Source organism: Oncorhynchus gorbuscha, linkage group LG12, assembly GCF_021184085.1.
Source record: "Oncorhynchus gorbuscha isolate QuinsamMale2020 ecotype Even-year linkage group LG12, OgorEven_v1.0, whole genome shotgun sequence".
In the NCBI taxonomy this organism is placed as follows: Eukaryota; Metazoa; Chordata; class Actinopteri; order Salmoniformes; family Salmonidae; genus Oncorhynchus; species Oncorhynchus gorbuscha.
Window position 1 is genome coordinate 64,527,841 of NC_060184.1, and position 23,525 is coordinate 64,551,365.

At 44.5% G+C, this 23,525-nt stretch overlaps 1 protein-coding gene and 1 non-coding gene across 2 annotated transcripts in view; one reads left to right on the forward strand and one right to left on the reverse strand.

Annotated features, from left to right (window-relative positions):
- Positions 1–23,525, forward strand: part of ctnnd2a (catenin (cadherin-associated protein), delta 2a) — a 439,609-nt gene that overhangs the window by 166,887 nt on the left and 249,197 nt on the right. The window contains exon 3 of the mRNA XM_046292625.1: positions 4,316–4,431. Within this exon, the coding sequence (XP_046148581.1) occupies positions 4,316–4,431 (116 nt within the window). The remainder of the gene's footprint in view (positions 1–4,315; positions 4,432–23,525) is intronic.
- Positions 4,136–4,215, reverse strand: trnat-ugu. Its single transcript has one exon. It is a non-coding gene; the product is annotated as a tRNA-Thr (tRNA).

The following is a 23,525-nucleotide window of genomic DNA, read 5'->3' on the forward strand; positions in this document are numbered from 1 at the left end:
AAGGGTTCTACATGGAACACAATAGGGTTCTACCTGGAACCAAAAGGGTTCTACTTGAAACTAAAAATGGCTCTTCAAAGGGTTCTCCTATGGGCACAGCCCCAAAAAACTTTTAGATTCTAGATATCACCTTTATTTTCGAAGAGGGCAGAGATATTCGATTGAGCTTCTCATAATTGTAGGAGAGCAGAGAGAGAGTTATGACGGAGACACAGAGAGAGAGCGAGAGAGACAGAGAGAGCGAGAGAGTGTGAGTAGGAGAGGAGTGAGGAGTTCCTCTGTACAGTTTAACATGCTGAGACAGGCAGTGTGTCTGTCTGTATGTCTGTCTGACATCTCTTACTGAATGTTTGTGCTTCTGGTCTAATAGAACACAGCCTCAGGCCCTTATCAACAATCCTTCTCTCTCTTTTCTCTTTATCTATCTCTCTCTCTCGCTCTCTCCCTGTCTCTTCCTCTATTTCCCAGGTGCTTGTAATGATTTAACCTGTAATTTATAAAGACCAAATACTTCAAAGTGTTGCTGTGTTTGGGTGTTGAATATTTTAAACAAGTTTTTTGCCAGATGGTTGCAGTCAGAAGTCTTAGTTTTGCTGTTATAATATCTGTAGACAGTTTTTGTTTTGTGTGTGTGTGTCACATCTTCTCCTGCTCCTCCCCTCGTAGCCTACGACATCGCCGGAATACTAACCACCTGTCCTGGGATTCTTTGTTACGCACAAATCACACTCATCATTACGCACACCTGTTAATCATTATGATTCACACCTGGACTTCATTACCTTCATCATTTCCTCCCCTTTATATGTCACGCTCTTATGTTCACTCACCAGTTGGTATTATTCTTGTGTACCGCCGCGTAGCCTCATAGAATTGTGTCATTCTTGGTTTTGTTGTTTTATTGAAGGTTTCACTTGCACCTGCTTCCCGACTCACAGTGCCATTATTACAGTGTGTGTGTGTTCCAACTCATAACAACCTACCCTTCAAAAGTAGACCTTTTCTATGAGTTGGTCAGTACAGCAGAGACCACTAGATACACAACTAACAGTGTCAAATGAAATACACTCTCCCCACAGCCCTAGCCAACTGATTGTCTCATTGTCCTGCATGGCAGAGGATATGTGTGTATTGAACAAAGAAATGTTAACTGAATCCTGCAGTCAGGAGAGAACAATAACACAGGTGTGTGTAGGTGCTCCGCATCGATACAGGTGCACTGTGTGTTTGTTTCCGTTGGAGACCACACCCTCTCAGGTGAGACAACAGCAGATGGGCCAAACCTGCAGGATCAAAGCACTTATACGAGAGAGAGAGAGAGAGAGAGAGAGAGAGAGAGAGAGAGAGAGAGAGAGAGAGAGACCTGTCTCCTTGTCCTACAGGCCCCAGGGCTGGTAACACTACACTAACTCAGACACATTACACACAGCTTCTATGGAGGGGTCTTCATGTCACTCAACTCCTATGATAAAGACTCGTAAATTCTTCAGTAACAGACATGAACTTAACGTGAAGCAAAACAAAACCTCAAAGTGTCTACAGATAGTGGTTTTCAAACCTTCTCCTCAGGGACACCAGAAACCTCACAACTCTGATCGAGCCCTGAACTAGCTCACCTGTGGTTATTTAACTAGGTATGTCAGTTAAGAACAAGTTCTTATTTTCAATGACGGCCTAGGAACTGTGGGTTAACAGCCTGTTCAGGGGCAGAAAAACAGATTTGTACCTTGTCAGCTCAGGGATTTGAACTCGCAACCTCTCCATTACTAGTCCAATGCTCTAACCACTAGGCTACCCTGCCGCAGTTCACAGAGGACTATTCTAAACTCATGCCTATAGTGCGTGTGCTGATAAGTGGTCAAGGGCTTGAAACCTATATAATTACACACAAGAAGATAGTGGAGGGAGCAGAGGAAGAGTGGAGGAGAGGAAAAAGAGGAAATGATTTCATTGACTGTGTTTTTTATGCATGAGAGCAAGTCCCCTTTCATTCCCTCTCTCTCTCTCTCTTCTGCTTTAAAGCAGAAGGTCACTTATCATTTTAATGTCCACACTCTCTCTCTGTCTCAAATCCGTCTGCTATTAGCTGCAGATTGACCACTTTACTCTGATGGCCTAACACCAGGGGGACTCTGTCCTGAATGGGAAATAGGACTAATTAAAGGACTCTATTACCACGCACAGGGACACCAGATTTAGGTTTAGAAACAGAAACATTGGCAATTTAATCTTCATCTCAAACACATTTAACTGTAATTACACCCCAAATGCACTTACCATTTACAAACACTTCTCTCCTCCTTTTGCTGTGAAAAAAGCTGTGAACTGGTATGTGTGTGCGTGTCTGTTTGGTGCATCCATGCACGTACGTCCGCATGTGAGCGTGTGTGTGTGTTGGAGGAGTCACTGGGCTGATGAGCGACGTTAGAGTGGTTTCTGGGGGATTCTAATGATGCTATAGTGACCTTTGTGAGTAGTTGTTCTGCTGTTCTATTCAGGTCTGGTAGACACACCTTTACGTTACTCACACAATTCAAACCTGTTCTCTTTCGTATGCACACACACACACACATACAAACTCACACACAGACGTGACGGCAGGGTCACGCAGTTCACAGAGGACTATTCTAAACTCATGCCTATGGTGCATGTGCTGATAAATCTAGGCTAAGGATGTTGTTTGGGCCTGAGATTTGAGGTATTTTTTTTGTGTGTGTGGGGGGGGGGGGGTCAAGTGCTTTTAGTTTGACACTTTTCCTGACTGATGTTCATCTTAGTTGGTAGAAGAGTTAAGATTTGGAATAATCGTTTATTTCTGGTCTGTTTGCATTTTGAGCTTTGTTTTTGCTTCTAGTTTGAGCTTTCTCTCTGTCTCTGTCTCGATTAAAGGAAAGGAGAAAGGTGAGGAACAGAGGAAAGTAGAGGGGAGGTGAGGAATGGTGGAAAGACGGGCAAGAATAGAGGGATGAGAGAGCAGCGCTGTAGAGAGGAAAGCAGAGGAGAGTTGGTGAAAGGACCTGGGAGAGGAGATGAGGGGTAGTGGAGGATAGGGATTTGAGCTGGGGGTGTACTGGGCTGATGTGTTGGGGTCGGTAGGAAGAGAACGGATTTTGGGTGGTGATCAACTCATTCACCCGCCCAAATGGCTTTCAAAAATCTATTTCACACATACACACATACGCACAAACCCTTTCACAGGCATAGAGATCAGTGTACTATCGATCCGCTTCTGGCCATGATTAAACCAAATACACACACACACACACACACAGGTCGGTCTCCTCTGTGAGCCTCATATCTGTTTTTTGCATGTGCTGTGTCTCAATCCTGTGTCTCAATCCGCATCTGCTTATGTTGGCCGTCTGCATCTGCTGTGGAAAGTGACAGAGTTAGAGGGCTGTTTGTCAGACCAGGAGACATCACAAAAATGGGTCTTCTCACAGAAACGTCTGTAGTGTCCGAACTGTTTGGCTACTAACTAATATGACCACTCTATGGAAAGATGAGACACTTATGAACCTGATGGTATTCTCTGTTTTGCTCCACGACCTCCAAAAGCCCCACGGGACTCGTCTGAAATTGGTACCGCCGACGTGCCAACTTCTGTCTGTAGCGTCCAAACGGTTTGGGCTACAAATAAATATGACCCCACTATGGAAAGGGGAGACTCCCACAAACACGATGGTGTCCTTAGATGTGCTCTATGACCTAAAGGTAGCCCATACAAATGAATGTAAGTATGGATGTTTTTTGTGCTGTTTTTTGTGCCAACAAAAAAAGGTTTAAAAATGTGTTTAAAAAACATCAATATTTCCTGAGTTTTCTTTTATCTCCTAGATATAGGAAAGACACTTCAAAACCTTAAATCTTTATTTTACTGTATTTTTCTGGCCATTTATGAATGTGTTATTCATTGCGTTTCTATGGGCTAGAATTGTAAAGGCCAAATGTAACATTTGATCAATTCATTTGAATTCGTTTTTTTATACATACAGGGGTCCTAAAATTCGAAATGAAACAGCTAAATGATCCATGGTATGACCATAAAACAATTATAATAATAATAATAATATATGCCATTTAGCAGACGCTTTTATCCAAAGCGACTTACAGTCATGTGTGCATACATTCTACGTGTGGGTGGTCCTGGGGATCGAACCCACTACCCTGGCGTTACAAGCGCCATGCTCTACCAACTGAGCTACACAGGACCACACTACATATGTTAGCTTAGTAGAACCCCCTACCCCCCACAAAAAAAAGGTTTTAGAGGTTTTCATGTGTGTGTATCTCTCCCTGTTTCTCTCCCCTGTAGGAGCTGCAGTTTGAGAGACTGACCCGTGAGCTGGAGGCAGAAAGACAGATTGTAGCCACCCAGTTGGAGAGATGCAAGCTGGGCTCTGAGACTGGTGGAAGTATGAGCAGCATCAGGTAACACACCTGTCTGTGTGTGTGTGTGGTGTGTGTGTGAGTGTGTTGGGATAGGGGGGTTGTGTGTGTAGAATGGCCAGCGAGCTCCCAGGGTGGAACTCTCTTTAGAAGTATTCTCTCAGGGGGACACATTAATCTGTGACACCCTCTGACTCTTTGACACCTTAAAATGAGCTGAGAGGATCATTCGTTTTTCGTGTGTGTGTGCGTGCGTGGGTGTTTGTGTGTGTGTGTGTGTTGGGGAGGGGGGTTGTGTGTGTAGAATGGCCAGCTAGCTCAGGGTGGAACTCTCTTTAGAAGTATTCTCTCAGGGGGACACATTAATCTGTGATACCCTCTGACTCCTTGACACCTTAAAATGAGCTGAGAGGATAATTAGTTTGTCCTGTGTGTGTGTTTGTGCATGTGTGTATGTGTGTATGTGTGTGTGCATGTGTGTATGTGTGTATGTGTGTATGTGTGTGTGCATGTGTGTATGTGTGTATGTGTGTGTGCATGCGTGTATGTGTGTGTGCATGTGTGTATGTGTGTATGTGTGTGTGCATGCGTGTCCACACTAACTGTCATCATGGGAGCGTACTTTAATGTTCCAGTGTTAATTAGTTAATTAATTAGTACATTAGTACACCCACGGCCCTAGATTGTCCAAAAACAGTTAAATTATGTTTGGCAATTATGAGTATGACCTTGGGATGCCAAAACTATTGACAAATGGTTTTCAGAAGACGAGAAAGAGCACCTAATGAAAAGAGGGAGATAGGAGAATGAAGGAAGGAGGGAGGAGGGGGCCGAGGAGAGGACGTCAGTATGTGATTAGCATAAGAGTTAGCTTCTGTATGCTAACAGCTCTGAGCAAGAGACAGTGGAACGGAGCGGTACTAGATTCAGACTGTGTGGCAGCTTCGTAGCTAACTCTTTAATTATTTCTTATTCTTATGTCTTACTTTTTTTTAGGTATTTTCTTAAAACTGCATTGTTGGTTAAGGGCTTGTAAGTAAGCATTTCACTGTAAGGTCAACACCTTTTGTATTCGGCGCATGTGACAAATACAATTTAATTTGATTTGATAGGAAAGGGTTGAAGTTTGACTCTTCTGACTGTTGACAAATAAAATCAGTTTATTTGTCAAGTGCGCCGAATGCAACAGGTGTAGGTAGACCTTACAGTGAATTGCTTACTTACAGGCTCTAACCAACAGTGCAATTTCTAAGTTAAAAAAAGGTGTTAGGTGAACAATAGATAAGTAAAGAAATAAAAACAACAGAAGTAAAAACAACAGTAATTATGACAGTGAAAAATAACAGTAGCGAGGCTATATACACTACTGAGGCTATAACAGTAGCGAGGCTATATACACTACTGAGGCTATAACAGTAGCGAGGCTATATACACTACTGAGGCTATAACAGTAGCGAGGCTATATACACTACTGAGGCTATAACAGTAGCGTAGCGAGGCTATATACACTACTGAGGCTATAACAGTAGCGAGACTATATACACTACTGAGGCTATAACAGTAGCGAGGCTATATACACTACTGAGGCTATAACAGTAGCGAGGCTATATACACTACTGAGGCTATAACAGTAGCGAGGCTATATACACTACTGAGGCTATAACAGTAGCTATATACACTACTGAGGCTATAACAGTACACTACTGAGGCTATAACAGTAGCGAGGCTATATACACTACTGAGGCTATAACAGTAGCGAGGCTATATACACTACTGAGGCTATAACAGTAGCGAGGCTATATACACTACTGAGGCTATAACAGTAGCGAGGCTATATACACTACTGAGGCTATAACAGTAGCGAGGCTATATACACTACTGAGGCTATAACAGTAGCGAGGCTATATACACTACTGAGGCTATAACAGTAGCGAGGCTATATACACTACTGAGGCTATAACAGTAGCGAGGCTATATACACTACTGAGGCGATAACAGTAGCGAGGCTATATACACTATTGAGGCGATAACAGTAGCGAGGCTATATACACTATTGAGGCTATAACAGTAGCGAGGCTATATACACTATTGAGACTATAACAGTAGCGAGGCTATATACACTATTGAGGCTATAACAGTAGCGAGGCTATATACACTATTGAGACTATAACATTAGCGAGACTATATACACTATCGAGGCTATAATAGTAGCGAGGCTATATACACTACTGAGGCTATAACAGTAGCGAGGCTATATACACTATTGAGACTATAACAGTAGCGAGGCTATATACACTATTGAGACTATAACAGTAGCGAGGCTATATACACTATTGAGACTATAACAGTAGCGAGGCTATATACACTATTGAGACTATAACAGTAGCGAGGCTATATACACTATTGAGACTATAACAGTAGCGAGGCTATATACACTATTGAGACTATAACAGTAGCGAGGCTATATACACTATTGAGACTATAACAGTAGCGAGGCTATATACAGGCACCGGTTAGTCGGGCTGATTGAGGTAGTATGTACAAGTAGGTATGGTTAAAGTGACTATGCATATATGATAAACAGAGAGTAGCAGTAGCTTAAAAGAGGGGTTGGCGTGTGTGGGTGGCGGGACACAATGCCTATTGTCCGGATAGCCAATGTCCGGGGGCACTGGTTGGTCGGGCTAATTGAGGTAGTATGTATTTTTAAAGTGACTATGCATATACAGTGGGGCAAAAAAGTATTTAGTCAGCCACCAATTGTGCAAGTGTTCCCACTTAAAAAGATGAGAGAGGCCTGTAATGTTCATCATAGGTACACTTCAACTATGACAGACAATATGAGAAGAAAAAAATCCAGAAAATCACATTGTAGGATTTTTAATTAATTTATTTGCAAATTATGGTGGAAAATAAGTATTTGGTCAATAACAAAAGTTTATCTCAACACTTTGTTATATACCCTTTGTTGGCAATGACAGAGGTCAAACGTTTTCTGTAAGTCTTCACAAGTTTTTCACACACTGTTGCTGGTATTTTGGCCCATTCCTCCATGCAGATCTCCTCTAGAGCAGTGATGTTTTGGGGCTGTTGCTGGACAACATGGACTTTCAACTCCCTCCAAAGATTTTCTATGGGGTTGAGATCTGGAGACTGGCTAGGCCACTCCAGGACCTTGAAATGCTCCCACAGTTGATTTCTTCAAACCAAGCTGCTTACCTATTTCAGATTCAGTCTTCCCAGCCTGGTGCAGGTCTACCCTTTAGAGTCCCGGAGTCCCGGACCTTGAAAGCGGCAGCTCTACCCTTTAGCTCAGTGCGAAATGTTGCCTGTTGGGCCTGCTCAGCATCATGGCTTCTTGTTGGGGTATGTACGTACAGTCACTGTGGGGACGACGTCCTCTAAGCACTTATTGATAAAGACAGGGACTAATGTGGTGTACTCCTCAATGCCATCAGAGGAATCCCGGAACATGTTCCAGGCTGTGATAGCAAAACAGTCCTGTAGTTTAGCATCTGCTTCATCTGACCACTTTTTTATAGACCCAGTCACTGGTGCTTCCTGCTTGAATTTTTGCTTGTAAGGAGGAATCCGGAGAATAGAATTGTTGTCAGATTTACCAAATGGAGGGTGAGGGAGAGCTTTGTATGCTTCTCTGTGTGTGGAGTACAGGTGATCTAGAATTGTTTTCCCTCTGGTTGCACATTTAACATGTTGATAGAAATGAGGAAGAACTGATTTAAGTTTCCCTGCATTAAAGTCTCTGGCCACTAGGAGCGCCGCCTCTGGGTGAGCGGTTTCCTTTTTGCTTATTTCCTTTTTCAACTGACTGAGTGCAGTCTTAGTGGTGGTACAACTGCTGCCATTTTGTCAAGCTGGTGATGGTGTGTGTTTGTGTGTGTTGAGTGTGTTTGTGCATGCATACGAACGTGTGTGTGTGTTCCAAATTCAGACATTGTGTGCTCCCATGTTAAAAGCAGAGATGTACTCTAATAAATTCAGATCCACTCCAGGGGGTCCTCATTGCGTAAGAACAGACCTCCCAGCTGGCTGGCTGGCAAGGCAGAAGGATGGATGGATGGAAAACACTGGAAAATAATTATCTTCAATAAGTTCTTATCAAACTCTCATGCCTCTGGTTTAGATAGAGTAATATTTGGGAGGTTCCGGGACCAGCTTTCACCAATGACATAACACCATAACCAATCATTGGTAAGGTCAGCTGATTGGCCTACTGCTAGCCAATCTTCTGTCAGGGAAACTAGTGAGTGAAGCATGTCCATGTTGTTCTATGGACTCAGCGTGATCTGCATTCTGTGTGTTAATCTCATGTCAAATCAAATCAAATCAAATTGTATTTGTCACATACACATGGTTAGCAGATGTTAATGCGAGTGTAGCGAAATGCTTGTGCTTCTAGTTCCGACAATGCAGTAATAACCAACAAGTCGAACACTGAGCCTGTATGTGTCATCTCTCCAGGACTGTGTATGTGTATGTTTGCATGTGTATCGTGTGTATGCAGGGGCTTGAATTTGTGTGTGTGTGTGTCTATGTGTGCATTGAATGTGTGTGTGTTTGTAGCCTCGATTCTAATCCACACATCAGGCCTGGCTGAGGACCAACCCAGCTGGCAGTCGTTCTCCTAGCTGCCTGTGTGATATTGTGATTGCCGTCTGCGCTACTGCCTGTGTAATAATGTGATTACTCCCCATATGTGACGGCTTCGCCTTGCTAAGCTTTGTCTAATCACTAACCGTGTGTGTGTGGGTAATGTGAATGTGTATGTGTGTGAGCGTGCGTGTGTGGATGTGTGTGTTGCAGGTGTCAGTGTGTGTGTGTTAGTGTGTGTGTGGGTTATGTGAATGTGTATGTGAGTGAGCGTGCGTGTGTGGATGTGTGTGAGCGTGCGTGTGTGGATGTGTGTGTTGCAGGTGTCAGTGTGTGTGTGTTAGTGTGTGTGTGTGTTTGTTTGATGTCTCCCTGGCATGTCTGCTCAGATGAGGCTTGGCAGCTGGTATTCTGTGAGTGACAGGAGAATTTTATTAGATGCAGACGAGGCTTTATAACCCATCCAACTCAATATCTCGGTCTGTATATTAACAGATGTAATGTTAGTGTGTGGCTGATCAGAGATTCCGCTGTATTCAGGGAGACTTCTATAACCTTTCCCAGACTGCATCCCAAATGGCACCCTATTCCCTACATAGTGCACTACTTTTGACCAGGCCCGTAGGGCTCTGATTTAAATAGAGTGCACTATATAGAGAAAATGATGCTATTTGGGATGCAGACACTGTCTTCCTTCTGTCAGAAACCATCCCTCACTCCTTCATCTGAGCTCACAGAAAGACCAGGGCCAGAAATAGATCTAAATGACTGAAATGTGTGGAGATGAAAATGAAACCATTTTATTATCTCAATGTGTTTCATTTGTAATATTATTGGAAATCATTTTGGACCATTTTGGTCTTCTTGTTGGAAAGAATGATAAGGCAGGACAATGTGCGTGTGTGTGTTGTGTGTAGATATAATGTATGTGTGTGTGTGTCTTCTCGAGGTGCCGCCCTGTCTCTCCTCAGGAGTGTTCTGCTTCATGAAGTTGTTCAGGCATCTCCACAGATGGCTCTCTGGGCTGAGGACACTGGCCAGCCATCTGTGGCAGGACACATCCAGTGTCCTGGAGGCGAATAGAACAGTTCTCAGAAGATTTATTAGAAACACGGTGCAGGCAAAGGGCAGGTTGAGGGCAGGCAGAGGTTCGTGATTAGGTCAGACTCAGACAGGTACAGGACGGCAGGCAGGCTCGGGGTTAGGGCAGGCAGAGGTTCGTGATCAGGTCAGACTCAGACAGGTACAGGACGGCAGGCAGGCTCGGGGTTAGGGCAGGCAGAGGTTCGTGATCAGGTCAGACTCAGACAGGTACAGGACGGCAGGCAGGCTCGGGTTCAGGGCAGGCAGAATGGTCAGAACCGGGAAAAACTAGAAACAGAACTAGAGAAACAGGAATGCAGAAAGAATGCTGGTAAAACCTGACAAGACGGACTGGCAACAGACAAACAAAGAACACAAGTATAAATACATAGGGGATAATGGGAAGATGGGTGAGACCTGGAGGGGGGTGGAGACAAGCACAAAGACAGCTGAGCCCACCTGGCGGGAGCCCACCTAGGGAGCCCACCTGGTGTCCTTCCTGGGCGCATACCTGGTTGGCCCGTGATGCCGGCGATGGAACTCAGCAATGAGGGCTGGATCCAGGCTGTTCCTAGTGGGGACTCAGCACCTCTCCTCTGGGCCATAACCCTCCCAGTTAATCAGGTGGCCGGGTGTTGCAGGCATACTCTACCCACACAGCTGCTGGCTTCAGGTGGTGGTTTAGGCGGAGACCAGGCAGCGAAGACTCGTCTCCAGGTCCCGATTGGCTTGCACTGACTGCGGGTGGAACCCTGAGGATAGGCTGGCCGACGACCCAATGAGCATGCAGAATGCCATCCAGAACTGGGGACCCTGGTCGGAGACCATGCCCACCGGAAGTCCATGGGTCTGGAAGACGTGCTACACCATGAGCTGGGCCGTCTCCATGGCTGAGGGTAGCTTGGGGAGAGGGATGAAGTGGGCAGCTTTGGAAAACTGGTCCACCACGGTAAGGATAACCGTGTAGCAGTGGGACAATAGAGGTGTGACAGCGCATTCGGCTTCACAATCTTGGATCCCGGGCAGTAGGAGATGGTGAAGTTAAATTAGGTGAATAGCAGGGCCCATCGAGCTTGCCTGGAGTTGAGGCACTTGGCGGTGCTGAGATATTCTATGAATGGGTGTTCCGCCCCCTCCATCTTCACCGCCAGAAGTTCCCGGTTACCCATGTTGTAATTCCTCTCTGTGGGGTTGAGCCGATGGGAGAGGAAAGCTCAAGGATGCAGCTTTTGGTCTTGTGCCAAACCCTGGGACTAAACAGCCCCCACTCCAACGTCTGAGGCATTGAGTGGAAGCGGGTAACGGTTTTTAACCGTGATGTCATTCAGGCCCGGCAGTCAATACACGGACGCAGGGTTTTGTCCTTCTTCTCCACAAAGAAGAACCCTGCTTCAGTGGGGGAGGCAGAAGGATGGATGCCCCCTGCAGCCAGATAGTTCTCAATATACGTCTCCATCCCCTTGGTCTCCGGACCTGACAGGGAATAAAGCCACCCCTGAGGTGGTGTAGTGCCTGGAAGAAGGTAGATGGCATAGTCATACGGCTGATGCGGAGGAAGCGAGGTGGCACGGGCCTTGCTGAAAACATCCCGGAGGTCCTGGTACACCGCGGGAATGGCGGAGAGGTCCGGGGCTTTTCCCAAGCCCACAGGAAGACATCCCAGGGGAGGCAGCGCCGACTTCAGGCAATGCCCATGGCAAAACGTGCTCCAACCCATGATAGAACCAGTAGCCCAGTCAATCAGGGGATTGTGCCTCTGGAGTCAGGAAAACCCCAAAACCACGGGTGTCAATGGCCAGGAACTGCATAAACTCACTGTAATTACCCGGAACTCTCAGGTTAATGGGACAAGTGGTGTGGGTGACTCTGCCAATAGAGTGCCCATCCAATGCTCTTACTTCCATGGGTTGTGTGAGGATTTTCCAGCTCCGACACCAGGGTAGTGTCCATAAAGCTCTAGTCGGTCTATGAGCACCCAAAGAGATTTGGACCGGTTACCCCACAACAGAGTAGCATGGACAGGGGTACAAGCAATGGAAGATTGGAAGCTCCCGCATGGCTCACCAGAGTACTCATACTAGTACCTCCTCAATGAGGCTGGTTCTTTAATGGGAAGGTAGATAAAACATGTCCCGTAGCTCCACAATACAGTCCACAATACAGACAGCACTGGGTCTTAAGTTTGCGCTCAGCAGGAGACAATCTAGCCCCGCCCTGTTGCATGAGCTCCGGAGGAGACGACTCGACAGCCCTCGGTGACCTCCGAGAGACTTTGGCCAACATCGGATCCACTCGGAAATGTGGGCTTTGGGGATTCCCGGGATTCCTCGGATGCTAGGTGGAAATTGAGGACGAGCGTCGACGACAGGGAACAGACTCCCTCTCCCTCCTACATTCCCGTAGCCGCCCATCGATCCGGATGGTGAAGGCAATGAGGAAGTCATGGTCCAAGGGCAGCACTCGTCTTTAATAACCTCCCACAACCCGTGAAGGAACGCGTCGAACAGGGCTTCCGGGTTCCAGGCACTCTGAGCCGCCAACGTGCGAAAATTCACTGTGTAGTCTGCCACACTACGGGAATCCTGACGTAGTTGGAGCAGCTTACGAGCCGCCTCTCTCTCAGACAACGGAGAATCAAACACTTTCCGTACCTCTGCCACAAACTCCTCCAATCTGAGGCCAACTGTGGATTATTGCTCCCACAACTCCGTAGCCCAGGCAAGAGCCCTCCTGGACATCAGATCCTCAAGTGATCTGAGGGAAATGAAGAGGGCTGCAGCTCAAAGATGAGAGAACACTGGGAGAGCAACGCCTGGCAGGATCCGGGATTTCCAGCGTAGTGCTCCGGAGGAGGTAGGTGGGGTTCTTGAGAAGCTCTCTCTATCTTTCTCTCTGTTTCTCTCTCTCTCCTCTATTTACCCTGTCAGCTAGGTTTAAACTTTAGTCACCCAGACCAAAGCTGATAGAGAGAGAACAGGATGGGAGGAAGAAGAGGGAGATAAAGAAAGAGAGAGGGGGAGAGACAGGCTGGGAAGAGAGGCAGAAAAAGAGAGAGTAGGATAGAGAGCGAGAGAGGAAGAGGTTGAGGATACCTATGCCAGGTGACTATGAACCATGCAGGTATATCATATCAGTAGGTGTAACAACACGAGTTTCGGCCTCGCAGGAACGACCCCGTGATTTATATGCAAATGAGAGGGAAGTGTAGAAAACAAGGGAGCGAAAACAAACATGACCCCTAAACGAGTGTTTTATCGTGTTTTTGACAATCGTTAGCATCTGATGACAGAAAAGGTGTAGGTATTAATGGAGAGAATGGGATCAGGTCACAGCCAAAGTAAAGGGGAAGGAGAGAGCAATTGAGAGGGAGAGATGGAGGGAGAGAGGCACAGAAGGAGAGAGAGTGGGCTAATAAATTGCTTTTCATTACCATGAGTCAGCCACGGAATAGTTTCATTGATTTATCTCTTTTCATTTTCCCCATTCGTTCTGTCGCTCCATCTCCATCTCCCTCTCTCTTTTTCTCTCTCTCTCACACACACTCTATCCCTTCTGCCTCCAACTCTCTCCCCTTCCTCTCTGCCTCATTCCCTCTGCTTGTGTATGTGTGGATACTGTATAGTGTGTAAGGCTCCATCTATAGTATGTGTGTGTGTGTGTGTGTGTGTGTGTGTGTGTGTGTGTGTGTGTGTGTGTGTGTGTGTGTGTGTGTGTGTGTGTGTGTGTGTGTGTGTGTGTGTGTGTGTGTGTGTGTGTGTGTGTGTGTGTGTGTGTGTGTGTGTGTGTGTGTGTGTGTGTGTGTGTGTGCGCACATTAATTAATCCTCTCAGAAGGCCAGTTATTTCTTTAGGACTTATTAGATACGGTATCAAGTCAGAGAAGCCAGTATGTTCCATCTCAGTGGAGAGACATGGATTACCTTCATGGTTGTATGTTGAGACCTGGAACCTTGTGCTGTATGGATTATGAACAGTAGGGCCACTATCAAGGACAGTGTGTTCACACGCAACCCCCCATGAATACATACAGCTCACATACACACATATCCCAACACACTCACACATTGAAGTTTCAAATGCAAAACTTAAAGTTTGTTAAGCCGATTTTAAGTGAGGAAAAGCCTTTATAAATACGGTTCCACATAGAGGCTGGTGCTGCTCACCATGCCAGACACGCTCTGCTCTCTGGATGGACTGCCAACACCGGGATTTATTCACTGACTCAGCCGACACACACACACACACATACACACACACGCCCAGCAGGCACGAAAGTTCGATAATTAAATCATATCAGGATGTACCGTGTCAGATCCCTCGCCAAATCAAACATCAGTCTAGTGCCTGTCTCACACACACACACACACACACACACACACACACACACACACACACACACACACACACACACACACACACACACACACACACACACACACACACACACACACACACACACACACACACACACACACACACACACACACACACACACACACACACACACACACACACACACTGAAGGATGTCCCTGTCACCTCTGCAGAGTTGTTGGACAGCCTCAGAGCCAATGGTGTGACTTGGGTGTGCTCACGGACCCAACCCATATGCTATCGTGTGTGTGTTTATATATGTTTGTATGACAGTGATGGAGGAGTGACATTGCGCTGCATAATGTCCTCTTAATTCTCTCTTAGTTGAGCACAGAACCGACCCAGCCTGCTCTCTCTACACTAGGGAGAGTGAGTGAGGAAAGAGCGTGATGAAAGAGGGTTTCAGTGTGTGAGAAAGGGTTAACCTACAGTATTTGTAAAGTTCAGGCTAGGGCTGGGCGATATGGCCAAAATATCACTATATTTGAACATTTTATACATTTCCTGAACTCATTTGAGATAATTGCTACGCTGCCACGTAGGGCTGCAGGATATGGGGAAAAATATAGGCCTTATTTTTAACCACAAAATTTTGACTTGTGATTTAGATCAAAACACAAAATGATATAGCTAGAATATAATAGTGGAAACTTTAAATACAGTGTTGTTTGACATTACAACAAATTAAAAAAGTTATTGCAACAGGGTAGGAACCAACATTTTGGTCATTGTTTCCCAGGGATCCTATAATCTTGGTCTACATTAAATGCTTTCCCTTACTTTATGTAGCTAACATATTCATGCTTCACCTATTCCTGTCTGATTTAGAAGATACTGTTGCACATACAAAATGCTGATTTGCAGATTGAATAGAGCCCTAAATGTATGTAAATTGTAAAGTCTTTTTTAAATGTAATGCATGTTTGATTATGTGTCAGACCCCAGGAAGACTAGCTGTCACCATTGGGGATCATAATAAAAATCATACAAAAATCATAAACTGATAGTGTAATTATTGAACACTTGTGGATTTTATACAGCAAAGTGGCGAATCACATTTAACAAGCCAAATATTGAAATACCGTTATAGAAGGTAAAGTAAAAACCCACACCGGTCTGTGCATCAATACTGGTAGATAGTCAAATACTGTATACTGCCCAGACCTAGTTCAGGCCCGGAGGCAATAACTACACACTGATTGACCGGCAACACACTGCCCTCTCCAAGCGCTAACGTAGCTCAAGGTAAGGTGTGTGTGTGTGTTTGTGCGTGTGAAAAAAGTGGTGTGACATTGAACTGTTACACAATAGGTTGTGATCAGCCAGGTTGCTCAAAATCCACTTCAAATTTTGACATCCGTCCGGGTACCCAGGATATCTGGAGATGCCTTCAAAAGAGAGGCAACTAGGGCGTTGTGTGTTTTGCTAGTGCGTTAGGGCATTGTGGATTGGGGTGGCGGATGCTAGGTGTAAGCCGCAAACTCCGGCTCTGAGTGTCGTGTGCTCAATCCCAGTGATAGGCACTCACTGTGATTTTATTTATTTTAATTTATTTTACCCTATCCCAAACATTAACCCTAAATTTAGCCATTCGGAATTAATGGCTAAACATAACTGTGGAGTTGTTTCTGTTTTAACCCGATCCCAAACCTTAACTCTTAACTTATTCAGAATGAATGCCTCAACTTAACCAGCCATGAGGCATCGACGACACCAGCGGTGCAGCCTGGGGGTGAAGCTGCAGCAGGAGGAGCAACCCAGGCTGTCCAAAACATGGCGAAATGTAACGTTTGGAGCGCAATCTGAAGTTAAATTGATCAAACCATGAGACCTTGGTGTGATACATGGCACAGAAATAGTCCCTGGATGGGCAGGTATGATGGCAGATGCATAGACAGCAGAGGCGGTCAGTCCCGTTTAAGATGAGGGAGGATGATCATTTTTTTTATGAGCATGGCCTTATTTCTATTATAGCTTATTGAGTTTATAGCTTCCATTCACCCAGCTATGTAACATGTTCAATATACCAAACATCGTGAGGTTGCTACAATCTGAAATCAAATTGTATTTGACCTACTCTCAAGCCCTTACCCAACAATGCAGTTTTAGGAAAATAGAGTTAAGAAAATATTTACTAAAGAAACTTAAGTAAAACACTATAAAATAACAATGATGAGGCTATATACAGGTGGTACATGTTAGTCGAGGTAATTTCTACATGTACTGTAGGTGGTGGTAAAGTGACTATGCATAGAAAATAAACAATGAGTAGCAGCAGTGTAAAAACAAAGATCCTGGTGGCCATTTGATGAATTGTTCTGCAGTCTTATGGCTTGGGGGTAGAAGCTGTTAAGGAGCCTTTGGTCCTAGACTTTGTGCTCCAAGACCGCTTCCCAAGCAGGAGCAGAGAGAACAGTCTATGTGTAATGAACTTCGTCTGTTGTTTGAAGAGATTCAGACCGAAATGCAGCGTGTAGGTTACTCATGACATTTAATGAAGAATACGGTACATGAAATAACGGAAAATACGAAAACAACAAACGAGTGAAACTAATTACAGCCTATCTGGTGACTAACACAAAGACAGGTACAATCGCCCACGAAATACAACGCGCACTCAGGCTGCCTAAATACGGTTCCCAATCCGAGACAACTAGAATCAGCTGACTCCAATTAGGAATCGCCTCAGGCAGCCAAGCCTAACTAGACACACCCCTACTAATACACACTCCTAATTAATACAAACCCCAATACGAAATACAACATATAAACCCATGTCACACCCTGGCCTACCCAAACATATAACAAAAACACAAGATACAATGACCAAGGCGTGACACTATGACTTGGGTGACTGGAGTCTTTGACCTTTTTTGGGGCCTCCCTCTGACACCGCCTATTATATACAGTGCATTCAGAAAGTATTCAGACCCCATGACTTTTTGTTGCATTATAGCCATATTCTAAAATTGACAAAAACCACAACAACAAAAATCCCTGATAAATCTACACACAATATTCCATAATTCCCAAAAATAGGTATTTTAGAAATGTTCGCTAATTTATTACAAATAAAAACTGAAATATCACATTGACATAAGTATTCAGACCCTTTGCTCAGTACTATGTTGAAGCAGTGATTCCAGCCTCGAGTCGTCTTGGGTATGATGCTACAAGCTTGGCAAACCTGTATTTGGGGAGTTTCTCCCATTCTTCTCTGCAGATCCTCTCATTACTTAAAAATCATACAATGTGATTTTCTGGATTTGTGTTTTAGACTCCGTCTTTCACAGTTGAAGTGTACCTATGATAAAAATGACAGACCTCTACATGCTTTGTAAGTAGGGAAACCTGCAAAATCGGCAGTGTATCAAATAATTGTTCTCCCCACTGTATTTGCATTGCAGCGATGCCACACAAACAGAGAAGCATTTCCCTTGGCCTTAGTTTGAAGATGTAATCCAGAGACAGGTGTTTTCTCTTTAGCTATCATAATCTAATTCCACTGATTTCAAAACTCGGTCCTCCAGAAAGTGGAGAGCAACACTTATGCAGTTCTACTACATGCTACATTTAATCTAGCTGTATTAAACAAAATTACCTACACATACTGACCAGCTCAAATAGACAGAAGTGTGCTCTATGGTACACCAACCCGAACTCATCTCTCGGCATGTCCAGCCCACTCCTTACCTCAGCCAATCATGGCTAGCGGGAAGGTTACACACTTTTTCTGTGACTAAACCAACTAGGCTCGTCATTTAACAATTGTATTAGTATTTACAGATGGCATACACGTCTGTTATTAAGGCATATGAAAGTTCACATGTTCCAGAAGGCATTCATGCTGAAAAACGCACATTGATAAAAAAACTACTTTATGTTCAAATGGCTCTGCTGTTAAGTAGTGACCTTCAACATATGCCTGAAACAAGTCACATTTAGGAGTATTTTGTGTAGATTGATGAGGATAAAAAAAGTAATACATTTTAGAATAAGAATAAGGCTGTAACATAACAAAATGTGGAAAAAGTCAAGGGGTTTGAATAGTTTAGGAAGGCACTATAGGTTTTGGATGGCAGGAAGTTTGGCCCCGGTGATTTACTGGGCCGTATTCACTACCCTCTGTATGCCTTACGGTCCGATGCCGAGCAATTTCCATACCAGGCGGTGATGCAACCGGTTAGGATGCTCTCGATGGTGCAGTTGTAGAACTTTCTGAGGATCTGTGGATCCATGGCAAATCTTTTCAGTCTCCTGAAGGGGAAAAGATGTTGTCGTGCCCTCTTCATGACTTTCTTGGTGTGTTTGGACCATGATAGTTTGTTGGTGATGTGTACACCAAGGAACTTGAAACTCTCGACCCGCTCCACTACAGCCCCGTCAATGTGAATGGGGGTGTGTTTGGCCCTCCTTTTCCTGTCATCCACTATCATCTCCTTTGTCTTGCTCACATTTAGGGAGAGGTGTTGTCCGGGCACTACACTGCCAGGTCTCTGACCCCCTCCCTATAGGCTGTCTCGTCATTGTCGTTGAGCAAGTCTACCAGCATTGTGTCCTCAGCAAACTTAATGATGGTGTTGGAGTCGTGCTTGGCCACGCAGTCGTGGGTGAACAGGGAGAACAGGAGAGGACTAAGCATGCACCCCTGAAGGGCCCCCGCGTTGAGGATGTGTTGCTGCCTACACTTACCACCTAGGGGCAGCCCTTCAGGAAGTCCAGGATCCAGTTGCAGAGGGAGGTGTTTAGTCCCAGGCTTCTGATGAGCTTTGTGGGCACTGTGGTGTTGAATGAAAGTTTACAATATAGGGGCACAGGTTGAGAGAATTTTGAGTAATCAAAGTGACAGACATTGACGCATTCAATACCGCATGGCACAATCTTGCCTGCATTTAGCTGATCTAGGGTGTAATCATTAGTCCAAGAGTTTCAAATGAGATATTCTATTGGACACATTTGAGTATGTTTATCCCTGTTTGTTCAGTGTGCTTCCATTTAAGATTTTTTTTTCAACAGAATCGGCAGAGTGAATACACCCCTGATCATATGCAAACACAGTTCACTTTCATACTGTGATCGTGATCCCTTTGTTCGTTGGATAATTCCTTCTCGCACCTACACTCTCTCCTCCTCTACACCTTTTCCCTTCACTTGTGCACAAAACATCAGCTGTCTGTGACCAGGCGAAAAAAACATTTTCAAGCTAAACCTTCATATCATAACCGTTAACTGTTACACACAGCCTACATTGTTGTCACCGTATTAGCTAACGTCAAGGCATCATAGCTACTAGAATTAACACGTTAGTAAACCCGCTACAATCATTCAGTACAGTGGACAGTTAGCAAGCTGTTTAGCAATTATCCCCCGGCAGGCCCCGGTGGCAATACATTTGTAAATGTACCTTGACTTGGAAGAGTTCCAGTGTTGGATAGCCATAGCCAGTTAGGTAACATAGCATCCCTCTCTGTTTGAGTAGGCTAAACTAGCTTGCTGCATATGCTAGTTAAGTAAGTGAAAGTGAAAAAAAATACGAAATATAGCTAGCTCATTGTCTCTCGCTCTCTCTTGCTTCTCCTGCATTTTTGCAAAAATTAATTTGTTCAAAACTATTCAACTATTGTCTTTCTCAACTTGTCACCACATTTTATGCACTGCAGTGCTAGCTAGCTGCAGCTTATGTTTTCAATACTAGATTCCGTCTCTGATCCTTTGATTGGATGGACAACATGTCAATTCATGCTGCAAGAGCTTTGATAGGTTGGAGAACATCCTCCAGAAGTTATCATAATTACTGTGTAAGTCTATGGAAGGGGGTGAGAGCCATGAGCCTCCTATGTTTTGTTTTGAAGTTACTGTACCCAGAGGAGGATGGAAGTTATCTCTCCACCAGTTACACCATGATGTTACCCAACAGAGTGCTTTTGAGGTTACTGCAGAACTTCATTGCAAAACAGTGTGCTTTAATCAATTATTTTGTGTCGTGAATACATTTATTTTAGTTTTATCTAAAAACTATTACTTTTTAGATGTTTCACAATAAAAAATAAAAAATGAAATCCACTGAGAAGGATGGTCCTCACCTTCTTCCTCTGAGGAGCCTCCACTGATAGACCAAAAATAAACTCATAACTAAGAGAGTAAGAGTAGGAGCACATACTGGCATCATCATTACAATAACACACCTCTTCTTTATTTATTCTCTCTCTTTCTCTTTCCCCTTTGGCTTCTCCCTCCACCCACCTTCCCTTTCAACTTCTCCTCCCTCCATATCTCCCCTCCTCCCTTTCTCTGTATAATAGAGGGATCCATTACACCATTAGCCTTCTAGGTATTTTCAGGTTCAGTAAACTGAGGTTTTTGTTCCCACCTCTGACACAGACAGATCACATTGCTGAGTAACTGCATTACACCCTAAAATAATCGAACTGGGTCGTTATTTCAGCCTTTAATGTAGCTGTGCAGTTTACGGGTCTTAGACCCCTGCATGGCGTGTCTTTGCGTGTGAGAGAGATGTACATCAGCAGGAGGAAAAACAGAGTACTGCAGTTACTAACATTATTTACACTGTCACATTCTCTCGCTTTCGCTGATTCTCTCTCGTTCTCTTTCTGTCTCTCTTTCCATTTCCCTCTCTCAGACTGCACGTTGATGGTAGTGGTGGGGAGATGGTGGGGGGACACTACAGATCTCATTAAATATGCAAATGCATCTTGTCTTTCCCAAACCCCAGATAGTGGCAGAGATTAGATGAGGCCTGGCCACACGATTAGAGAGAGAGAGAGAGAGAGAGAGATAGTTGAAGAAAGAGAGAGGTAAAAGCGCGAGTGTGAGAAGGGTATCTTTGAGTGACTCTGCTGTACAGATCTGTTTATGAGAAAGAAGAGTATCTCTAAGTAACTCTGCTGTATGGATCTGTTTATGATACTGTATCATCACTGCTTTGTGATTATAATCACAGTTTGGCCACAGGCTGGGCAGAACAGTCAAACAGCTGTGGAGCCAGCCAGTTAGCTAGCCTGACGGACAGACGCATAGTCCCGGACAGAAGGACTAGATTCTTCCTGCTGTCAGAGGCAGAGAGTCCTAGTCCAAATGATCTATGGCTAATGAGGCAGGGGACCTTAAGTTAAGGAAACATGAGATAACTTTTTAATTGGTTGTTTGTGTGTGTGTGTGTGTGTGTGTGTGTGTGTGTGTGTGTGTGTGTGTGTGTGTGTGTGTGTGTGTGTGTGTGTGTGTGTGTGTGTGTGTGTGTGTGTGTGTGTGTGTGTGTGTGTGTGTGTGTGTGTGTGTGTGTGTGTGTGTGTGTGTGTGTGTGAATGAGTGTGCGTGTGCACGTGCGTGTGCGTGTGTGTGTGTGGACCGAGATCGGCTAGATGCACCCTTGAGAAGTTCCTTTAATTGCTTACATTTCTTTAATTGACTGCAAGAGTCTTCGTCAGCTTGTGAATGTTGTCTAAGGTGTAATTAGCGTTGATACTGTTCTACGATAATGAATGTTGGACGGTGTACCTCCCCCAAGTACCCTAGTAAACTAGCAGCATAGTAGCGTAAACGAGTGCAGAGGGGAGGGGAGAACATTAATGGAATGAAACACAGCCGAAGGCTCTGTATAGGCCAGCGTTTTCCCAAACTCGGTTCTGTGGACCCCAAGAGGTGCACGTTTTGGTTTTTCCCATAGCACTACACAGCTGATTCAAATAAGCAATCCCTCATCGAGCTTTGATTATTTGAATCAGCTGTGTAATGCTAGGGCATGAATCAAGGGCCAAATTTGGAAAACACTGCTATAGGCTACAAGGCTACTTGGTAATTAGGTTACATGCTGTACCCTTAGCCAGGTGCCTAACAATGAATGATGTACAGTACATAGACAAACTAACTCTGTGGGGCTCCAGGTAGCCTAATGTTTAAGAGCGTTGGGCCAGTAACTGCGAGGTCGCAGGTTTGTATTACCAAGCCGGCAAGGTGTAAAAATCTGCCGTTCTGCCCTTGAGCTAGGCAGTTAACCCCAACAACAACTGTTCCCCGGGCTCTGAAGATGTGGATGTCAATTAAGGCAGCTCCCCGAACCTCTCTGATACAGAAGGGTTAAATAAGGAAGACACATTTGGACTATTGGATGCATTCAGTTGCACAAATGACTGGGTATCTCCCTAACTCAGCAACAGCTAGCTTGCTATTGCAAACAGGTAGCATCATACAAGTGTGTGTGTGAATCAGGGTGATATATATAGTGATGGCCAGAGAAGGAGCAGCTCATACCTGTTCATTAAACCTGAGCCCTGCCCTCCACAGCCTGTCTATCTAAATCACACTGCACATATCAATCAACCACAGTACACACACGTAGCATTAAGCAGGCTGTGTATGTGTGTCTGCATGCCTTAGTGTGTTTGTGTGGGTTTTTACAGAAATCTTCATCTTTTATTTTCCTCAGTAATCCGATTTTCCAAACGACACATTGATTGTATTTCATGAACAGAATCATAATTCCTGTCTCTAATCGTCATTCATACATATAATTGAATCACTCTGTAATGTGTAACATGCCTGATTGATTTCTAAAGGGATTTGATTCGATCTAAGAGATAATGGTTGATGTGTATATGTGTGTGTTTGTGCATAAATGTGTGTGTGAATCTGAGTGCGTGTGAATTTGAGTGTGTGCGTGTGTGTGTGTGTGATTTTAGGCATTAATGCCGAATAGTTAAAGGATAGCTCACCCAAATGACAAACTAACATATTGGTTTCCTTACTCTGTAAGCACTCTATGGACAAGGTAAGACAGCCATCCTTGCTTTGTAAGGGTGTAACTGTACAGCATTTGTACCGAACCATTTGGGTACGGGGACTTCGCTTCGGTACACACTGTGAACCCGAATGAATACATACTGTATAAAGCATTGTCTATGCCTATTGTGGTGGAATTATTCTAATCAAAGGAGAGACTTTTAGATTTCCTCAAAACAATTGAACTTTACAATTGAATTACTGCAGTAATGGAACATTAACAATCACCCAATGGTGTAGAGTTAACCATTGAACACAGGTTAGCCGCATGTGC